Source organism: Glycine soja, chromosome 6 (genome assembly GCF_004193775.1).
Source record: "Glycine soja cultivar W05 chromosome 6, ASM419377v2, whole genome shotgun sequence".
In the NCBI taxonomy this organism is placed as follows: Eukaryota; Viridiplantae; Streptophyta; class Magnoliopsida; order Fabales; family Fabaceae; genus Glycine; species Glycine soja.
The window spans coordinates 931,229-941,355 of NC_041007.1; the positions used below are offsets into that span (position 1 = coordinate 931,229).

The window sequence follows — 10,127 nt, forward strand, 5'->3', positions numbered from 1 at the left end:
AAACAAGATAAAAGTGTTGAGATGTTTATACTTAAAACAAAAATAGTTTACTACAAAACATGACCTCCTATAATTAAATTATAGGTTATGTCTTCGTACATTTACTTGTATAGAATTTTGGTCCTCTTAAAATATTTCAACAACTTTCTCTTTGAAATTGAAATTTTAATCCATTTGAGTTATGAGTAGTGAACTCTCTGAATGGAATAAAATTGCTCGGAATCAAAAATAGAAAAACACATTTTTAGAGAAATATATCCCGCTTGTTAAAAATAATTATGAATAAGCGGGGCAAAAGTCCAACTTATTTGTTAAAAAAAAATAAAAAAAACTTGTGTGTATTTAAATTATTTTTTTTGCCAACTTTTAGTTGGACGCTGAAAATGAACAGAGTGAAAGAGGGTGAAAACGTGACGCCATGTTAAACACGCGCTTAGAAAAGGATGGGTGTCTCCCTCTCGCTAACAAGAGGCTGAAGTTAGTTAAACAACTGTTAGTGGGAGTGGGAGTGGGAGGGGGGTCAACGAGGAATATTTTATTCAAGAGAAACATGCATTGGGTGAGTACCAGAAACACACCATGTGTCAGGACAGAAAATGAGCTGGAATATTAGCAATGTTTGTTTGCATAGGAAACACATTCTGTTTCTTTGCCCCCACCCTGTTAGACTCATTTTCCATCTATATTAATGGTTTGTGTTTTTTTGGTACATTTTAAACTTACGAATTTACCATGCGAGTGAAAGAAGGAAGAGATACAGAGCGAAGTTAAAATGGCACGATTCTTTTGAATATTTGCAAAGACATCTTTTTTGTAAAAAAAAAAAATACTAATAAATAAACCAAGATGCACATAATTAAAGTGCTCGGTTAAACTTTTAAGTTTTAACCTAAAATAAAAGATGCGGCGTGCAACGCGGCTGACCATGTGCCATTTCACACAGCAAACATTTTAAAACTGGAATGCATCAGAGACTCATTAAATACACGCATTAAGAATAAGATACTCCGTTAGTACTTTCTTTATGCCCTCCTTGCTTTCCATATGCTTAATTGGTACTACAAATGTTGTATTCAGTTTGAAGACTTATTCTTTGCACACTTAATGCGCTGCTTTATGCACAACAAAAAGCTAATTTCTCGGGGTAACAAAGTTCCAACAAATGTCTAGCCAAATCTAAATGGTTACACGAGAGCTAATCTGGCTACATTGTTTGAACCCAGAAACAAAATTGCACACCAAAAAAAAAAAAATTAACACTAATCCGAAGAATTTGAATGAAAAAAAAATGATGTAATCAAATCACAAATTCACAATACAGTCATGTCCAAAGCTCAAGTGACCGACGAAAACAGAATGAATAATTGACTCTGATTTTCTAAAGAGGTTCCCTGACTGACCCAATTAATTCAATTAAAGAAACGGCGATGAATTAGAGATGAATGGAAGTCTCTTGAAAGCGATAGTGGTAATTATTATGTATGAATGTGAACGGGGTACCTATGAATGCAGTTTTCCCATGGAGTGTTGGGTGAAGGGTTTACATGTCTAAGCGCCTCCCACACCGCACTGTTACACTTAAACCCACTCCCAAACGCAATCTGCCAAACCCTGTGCCCCTTTCTGATCCTCCCCTTTGCCTCCGTGTAAGCCAACTCGTACCAAATCGAACTCGAAGAAGTGTTCCCGAACCTATGCAGCGTCATCCTCGAAGCCTCCACGTGCTCCGGCCGAAGCTGCAGATTCTTCTCCAGCTCATCGATCACAGCCCTCCCACCAGCGTGAATGCAGAAATGGTCAAAGGCGAGCTTGAAATCAGGGATATAAGGCTTCATCTTGGCATTGAAAAGCTTCTTCACCACAAGTGTGAGAAAGAACAGAAATTGCTCACTTATAGGCAAGACAAGGGGACCCAACGTGGTTATGTTAGTCATAAGAGCCCCACCAGCAATAGCCATGAGATCCTTGGACAAAGAAACACCGGTTTTTCCGACCTCGTCTTGTTCCTGGTACACGCACCTAAACGCCTTGTCATCTGCCCCCTTGTGAGTCCTAACCACATGCACCAGCTTGTATTTGGCTCTTGCTCTGTCGGAGCTTTTGTTGGAGAGAAGAATCGCGGCCCCACCAACGCGGAAAAGGCAATTGGGTATGAGCATGGCCTTGTTGTTTCCGAAGTACCAATTCTGGGTTATGTTCTCGGTGCTGACGACGACGGCGTAGGTGTTGGGGTGAACCTGAAGCATGTCTTTTGCGAGATCAACGGCGATGACGCCGGCACTGCAGCCCATGCCGCCAAGGTTGAAGCTTTTGACGTTCCCGCGGAGCTTGTACTTGTTGACGATCATGGAGGAGAGGGAAGGGGTGGGGTTGAAGAGGCTGCAGTTGACGACAAGGATGCCGATGTCTTTGGGGTTGACGTTGGTGCTGGAGAAGAGGGTGTCGAGGGAGCCGAACATGACCTGCTCGGCTTCTAACCTTGCGGCGGAAATGGAGGGGCGAGGGGGGATGGAGTGCATGGCTTGGGGGACGTAGGTTTCCTCGCCGAGGCCGGAGCGGAGGAGAATCTTGCGCTGGAAGTGGAGGGAGGAGGGGAGGAAGTCGCCGGTGAGGGTGGAGTGGTCCATGAACTGGTTGAAGCGGACGCGGAGGTGCTGAGGGGGGAGATAGCAGGAGTAGTCCAGGAGGAAGATGGAAGTGGGTCGGGTCATGATGTAGAGAGTGGATCCCAAGAAGATGATAGCGGAGAAAGCGATGAGGCTCATGAGGTTGTATTGGACCTGGATCATCATCATCAGAGGGACAATCATTTTTCGGACATCACTTCTCTTCACTCACTTCATTATCCTTAAATACTCCTTAGAAATATTACTTTACAAATCTCTCAACTACGAGCTAATGCTTCACTCAAATTACTTTACTCTTAAACTCACTTATAATGAGTTTAAATCTTTATTTCTTTTAACACTTTACCATTTTCTTCGTTTGCCTTAAATTCCTACTTAAATTTACCCTTTCTAAAATTCTTATAATTCGAATTATATAGCTTAAATCAATTCAATTTAGCTCCTAAAAACAAAGATTGGCAAAATCTAAGGTTGCATTGCTTCAAAGTATCACAAATTATCTTAGAAGGTAAACACGAGAATATCACATTCTCGTATTTATCATAATTTTTTTAAAAAAAATAGATTTCCATAAGAATATAAGTTACTTCCTGTAATAATTACTCATTTCCACTATCTTCTTTCTCACTTATTCTTTTGTTGTATTTTTTTATTTTTTTATTAAATAATTTTCTAAAATTATCTAATATCAATCAAACATGTTTATGGAAATAATATTTATTTTTCTGACATTTGAAACAAACGTCACTGAGAAATTCAAAAGTTGTGTTTTTTTTTATAAGGACAAAACTTATGCTTTTAACACTTAAAAAAAATTGTTCATCTGCACACACATATATGTTTTGGTGGTTGATGTTGATTTCAAAGTGGGTAATTATCACAATAGAAGACTTCAGCGGCAGCACTCATGATTTTATCACAAAGGGTAAATGCCTTTTTTTTTTTATCAAGCCAAATAGCCATAGTTTTTAAAATGTTTGTATAGAGATTTGACCCTTAAATCTTTGTTTTACGATCTCTTTTGTTGTTCTCCTTTTAATTTTTAAATATTTATTTTTAATAATTAAATTAATTTTATAATTGTAAATAATTGATTCTTTTAATCTTTGAACCTGTAAATCGATGATTATTTAATTTATAAAAAATAATATTTTTTATTTAGTTCCTAACAAAAAAATTGTCACAATTACATTTTAATTTATAATTTAATAATAAATTAATTTCTGAACTTTATGATAAATAAAATAATCACGCCAAAGTTAACCGCATCACGTAATTATTAAGTTTTATATATAGTCAATAAGCAAATTAAAAATTTTGTTCTTTTAAAAACTAAATTGTTACTGATTTAAATATTTTAGACCAAAATCATCATCTTTCTCTAAAAAAAACAAATACCAAAATCATCGTTATCATAATGGTAAACTTTTTCCTCCCTTTTGCCCAAATAATTTTAATTGATCATATGTAAATCTGGGATAAACTGAATGATTGCCATTAATTAGCCCCACCAAACAAAGTTCATAAATAGGAGCGTCTGCTTAACTCTTATTGAATTTTGGTAAAATTATATTTTTATCCTGAATTTATCTTTAATTTTGGATTTGATCCTCATTAATTTAATTTACCAATTGGATCTTCTTATTCTATAAAATTGTGTAATGTTAATCCTCCAAATCACAATTGGAAGTTAATCGTTAGGGATATTGACTGTCACGTTCTTGTTTACGTGTCATATTTTGATTAGATATCAACTCCATGAAAGATGAAATACATTATTATTTTCATTGACCAATCAGAACATGACACGTGACAGTCATCATTCAATAAGAACGTGTCACATGACATACAACATTCATTTGTAATGGTCAACGTCCAATGGTGGTCTGGACAATTAACATTGCACGATTTTACAAAATAAAAGAACTCAATTCATGAATTAAATTACTGGAGGGACCAAATCTGGAACAGGAAATAAACTGGAGGACCAAATTTATAATTTTACCTAAAATTTTATATGTGCACCTATTTTCTCAACATAGTACTTTTTTATTATTCTTTATTATATTAATATTTTTTAATGTTTTAGATTAGAAATTATTTTTCAATATAAATCTAATTTTTTTATATTTACTTTTTAATAATTTTTATTTATTATTTTCACTTAGATTTAAGTTATCTAGATTTTCATTTTAGTTAAGAATACTTATTGTACAAAATTTATTCTTATTAATAATTATTAACTTGTTATGGAGTGATGTGAAAATATTAAAGTGAAAAAACATTTTGCAGTGTTGGAAATAAGAAAATACTAATTACTTAGATAAATAATGACAAAATTAACTACTTTAAAAATTATAATCATAAAAAATAATAATTTATTTTATATGCTGTTTTGTACTAAGGACTAAATGAAGTAATTATTTTAATAATAAATTAAATTGAAAATTAATATAAGAATATTTACACCCAAAATATATGAAAATTAAACTAACTGAAATAATTATTTTATCAGTTAGTTTACACTTTCCGTGGTGAAGCTTTAGAATAATTGCACGTCATGAGGGATGCATGAGTTAGCTTGTTTGATTTTTGGGCTTTCGCCCATTCTCAGGAAAAAAAATATTTAAACCTCTTTTATCAATTTCTTTCATTTTTTTTATTTTATTCGCCGGCTCCTGCCAGCCAATTATGTACTGTAGGTCATACCACTCAAGATGCCTTTTTTCCTTGTTTTGATATATTACAATATCATTTGTTTTATTGTTTTTCACTAGCTCAAGTAATTAAAAAAATTATATTTTTAAAAATCGCACTATGTTTCTGAAATAATAATAATTCACATGTCACTTTATTATTTATAAAGCATTTATTTCACGAAATCTTATTAAATTATGAGGAATATAAATATGAGAATATTTTTTCCATGTTTATTAGAAGATAATAAAAAAAAATAACACAAGACATAATTTATTCTCACGAATTCATATTATACATGCTTTTTTATCTTATAATTCTCGTGTAAAGAAATGTGAATCTTACCTACTCATGAGAATGTTTAAAATATTTTTTTTCTTTTTTATTCAATTTTATTTATTTAATTAACATTTTTATTTTTAAATTAAATTAAATTAAAATTTTTTTCTCATGAATTAAGAATATTATTTCTGAAAATATTATCAAATTCATGAACAAATACTTCTTATAATTTAGAATGTTATTGCAATTTAGATAATATATAATAATAAATTCCAGCATATGTGCTCTCAGAATATAGTCTTCCACGACTGTCGGAAATCAAAATTAAACTTGCACAGTCAATACTATGCAAGAAGTTTAGAATGACTTACAAATACAGCTTCACTTTAGCTTAAATACAATAAGAAATTAGTCATGTTATCAAAGACTCTAATGGATGTCCAAATTTGAAGTTAGAAAAATTGGGGTTATGCAAAGCAATACGCACAATGACATAATTAATATGTTGATTGAGTACTTATAATATTGTTAGGATGAGTTTATAAAAATATGGTATCCTTGATTCATGAGATCTTATGACTTATGAGTCTATTTTCATAAGTTGTTCAATGTTGCTTATGGGCAACAACTTGTGCGGCACTTTATAAAATACACACACAGGTTCCTTGCGCCTTTTCCACCGCTCACATCGCTGTATTGTGGTCGGTGCTCGAATCATAGCCCAAATGGAACCGATAAGAACAGTGACCAGAGAGGAAGAATATAAAGCAAAAGTAAAGAGAATAAAAAGAGAGGTGGAGATTAGAGACCCTATTCAACGTTGCTGTTTGAGTGGGTTAAGGACTTAAGGTGGTGGTGATAGAGTTGGAGTGGTTGGTGAAGGATAGCGTTGGAGCGTCGGCGTTGGTGCAGGGGGCCAAAGCGGAGTATCAAGGGAGAGTGAAGAAAAAGAAGAAATGAGATATCACAATTTGTTTTGTTTGTTAAATAATAATAATAAATATAAGGTAAAATTACACTTTTTATTCATTGGTGGTTTGCAAATTTCAATTTTTAGTCTTTTTTTAAATTTATTCATAAATTTAATCCCTTCAATACATAAGTTCTTAAGTCTAAATTTAACGTTAATTATGATAAAGAAACGTTGTGTCATGTGTGATCGGATTGCATATAATTGAAAGATTAAATTAGTGAATAAGTTTAAAAATGACTAAAATTAAAATTAGAAATAATTAGGAGGAAAAAAATATAATTTTACCTAAATATAATAACGTTTAAAGAATATCATTATTTGTAAACAAGTAGCCTCTAAAATTCACATTTCTAACAACATGAACTTATTAATCTCTTATTTTAAAAAATTTGAAAATTAAATTGAATCTTTTAAAATAATTTAGGAAATAAATTAATAATTAATACTTTTAAAAACATTGGTAAGTATCTGTGTACTTTTATCACTTTTTCAATATATAGAATCCCCAATTTTTTCATATTTTCACTTAAATAATTGGTCATTTAGGATAATTTAAGGTTATAAAATTATTCTTAAACAAAAAAGTTATACAATGATCGTAAGGTTCATGTTAAAAAGTTCATCAAATTTAAACATTTAAATGAGACGTGAAAGTAAGAGAAAATTAGTTTTTTTTTTATTTTACTTTTTATGAGATAAAATGGGTCAATTTGTTACAATTTTTTCTTTGCAAGAGAATAAGTTCTTAAAAAAGCAACTTCGGTTAGTTTTTCAGGTGTTTATTATAGGTTTTCAAAACAAATAAAAGATGAAAAAAAATCTGAAATATTATATATACAAATAGATCTAGCAGCTCAGTTAATTGAATAAAATTGATGAATTACAACAAAATTACACGTACCAATCAAAATATAAGTAAATTAGTAATTTTATTCTTGTTAACAATTAATAAATGATATGAAATATTAAAAACTGAAGACATTTTGTATCACTGTGCTTCTAGATACTTAGAGTATTTAATAATGTTAAATAATGAAAAAATAAATCTTTATAAAAATTATAAAATGTTTTAGAAAATAAATAAATAAATATTTTTTTATATTAAGGACTAGAAAAATTAATTATTTTGATAATAATTTTAAATCCAGTGCCCAAGTATAACATATTGTAACCGCCGGTAGACAAGCCCTCCAGTGCATAGATTATTATGACAATGGGCATGGGGAAGATATTTGTAATTGTTAACAAGAAAATCACGCACTTTTGAGTTTTTTTTTGTTTGTTTGAGGCACACGCACTTTGAGTTATTCCTTGATTCAATTGTTAATCGTATGTCCTTTATGCTTCTCATAAGACTCGAGCAATACAATTCAAATAAAACCTGTTTTGCAGATGTCTTGCCCAATATATCCCCTGAAATTTGTGGTCATTTTATTTTGAGTTAGCAAATTCACTCGAGTACAATATTGGTTTTTTAATACAATTTTGATATAGAATTGGTAAGAAAAGAACATTGAACACTTGTTTGGGACTTATCGTCTTCTAACCAAGCTGCAAAGCAGATTGAGATGTATAGGTAGCAAGGATTTTCAGGTATTTCAATCTGGATGACCAAGACCCAGTAATCCTTCCAGTACACAGATTCATTATCAGATGTCAAAAACCCAACCATAACAGTAACAGATGCTCAAACCACAACGCATATTCCAAACCTAAAATTATCACAATTAATATCAAGGCAAGGGGAGGATACAACACAACCTCCCCCCATTTTTTCACCCACTAAAAACCTAAAAATTCACGTAATCTTAATTCCTCCAGCTTCCTCCATCCGAACCACCGCCTCCTCTCGAGTAGCGGGACCCACCATCACCACCATATCCACGGTCTCTCCCACCGCCACCATAACCTCCACCACCTCCATATCCGCCGCCACCGCCACCATATCCTCCTCCACCACCGTTGCGGTTATAACCACCTTCACGGCGGCCTCCTCCGCCACCATATCCTCCTCCACCGCGGCTGTAACCTCCGCCGCCACCGTAACCACCACCACCTCCTCCGTAACCGCCGCCGCCACCGCCGCCGCCACCTTTTCCACGGGATTGAGCCTCGTTCACGGTTATATTACGACCGTCGAGGTTCTGGCCGTTCATTCCTTCAATTGCGTCTCTCATCGCCTGCTCTGTGGCGAAGGTCACAAATCCAAACCCTCTGGATCTTCCAGTTTCACGATCGTTGATGACCTGAACACACAAAAAAGCATAGAATTGCATCAGATCGGGAACGGAATCACGAAATTCAGAAGAAGAAAAAAACAGAATAATTAGAACCGATCGATCTTCGCCTTTGAATCAAAGATGAAGATGAACGTACCGATTGGTGTGAGTAATAAAAGAATCATTATAGATCAAGCAACACAAGTATCATAGATCAAGTAACGCAAAACAGATCAGAAGGGATGAGAGAATCCAAATCCGATCCAATCCCTGCGACTAACGGACCTTCGATTCGACGATTTCGCCAAATTGAGAGAAGGCTTTCTCGAGAGCATCGTGGTCGGTGGCCCAAGCAAGCCCACCAACAAAGCATCGGAACTCTACTTCTGCAGAAGCCATAGAAACAAAGGAAAATAGCACGAAGAATAATGGCTACCCCTTCCCGCCTTCTTATATAGCGTCCAATGTCTTAACTAGGGTTAACCTCCACCACGCAACTCAAACTCAAACTCTTGAAAACAAAATCCACTTGCTTACTTATTCATTTGCATTTATTGATAGAATATGTATGTATTAAATTGCTCTTTAATTTTTTAAGGAACGTCCAACTCGCGTATTTTGTACGTATCTAAATAAATAAATAAATGAAAAGGACTTCTAAAATATCTGACTTTGTTTGTTCATAGAAAATATCTTACAGGCGCAAGTACAGTTGTGTCCCTGCTTTCGAAAACCATTTCTTTTGTTCTGCCCTGCTGTTCAAACTTTCGACTTTATCATTGTGATTTCTCAAGCTTCCACACCCTATTTCAGGCTTAGAATAATCATGTTTAGTGTTTTTTTTACATCAAATCATGTTAAGTTGTTGAATTTGTGTTGACCAACAAAAAGTTATTGAATTTACTTTCTTGTTAATTGTTATAAAGCTCAAAAAAATATTTCAATTAAAAATATTTTTTAAGTTTTTTATTAATATACATGATTTATATGCTTTCAACATTTAATTTTATTTTCATTAATAAATGTTTAATTCCTTGATTTTATTTTAATTTATTTAAATTTTAAATTCATAACACATTGAACATGTGTGTAATGCATTCACATTTCTATTGCATATATTTATTTTCCATCCCATACATTATAACATGAGTATCTTTTTGTTGTAGATATGTACAATAAAATCACACTTTTGTTAAAAAATATATTTTTAAAATTTAGTAACAAATGACTCAGATAGGTGAGAGAGTTAGAATAACATCTTCCTCATAAATGAAATGTCTACCACTAAGGTAGTTAAGATCCTTAAGTCAAATATATAAGAATCCATAC

General features: G+C 32.9%; 2 protein-coding genes across 2 annotated transcripts; both read right to left on the reverse strand.

The window, feature by feature from the left end:
• Nucleotides 1–1,101: 1,101 nt before the first annotated feature.
• On the reverse strand, nt 1,102–2,890 carry LOC114414484 (3-ketoacyl-CoA synthase 4-like). The gene has a single exon (XM_028378760.1). The coding sequence runs from the start codon at nt 2,808–2,810 to the stop codon at nt 1,476–1,478; it is 1,335 nt and encodes a 444-aa protein (XP_028234561.1). The 5' UTR covers nt 2,811–2,890; the 3' UTR covers nt 1,102–1,475.
• A 5,098-nt stretch (nt 2,891–7,988) lies between these two features.
• LOC114414485 (glycine-rich RNA-binding protein 2-like) lies at nt 7,989–9,299 on the reverse strand. The gene is made up of 2 exons (XM_028378762.1): nt 9,084–9,299; nt 7,989–8,825 (listed from the first exon to the last, which is right to left on the reverse strand). Exons 1-2 carry the CDS (start codon nt 9,195–9,197, stop codon nt 8,388–8,390), a joined length of 552 nt encoding a protein of 183 aa, XP_028234563.1. The 5' UTR covers nt 9,198–9,299; the 3' UTR covers nt 7,989–8,387.
• Between the last annotated feature and the right edge of the window lie 828 nt (nt 9,300–10,127).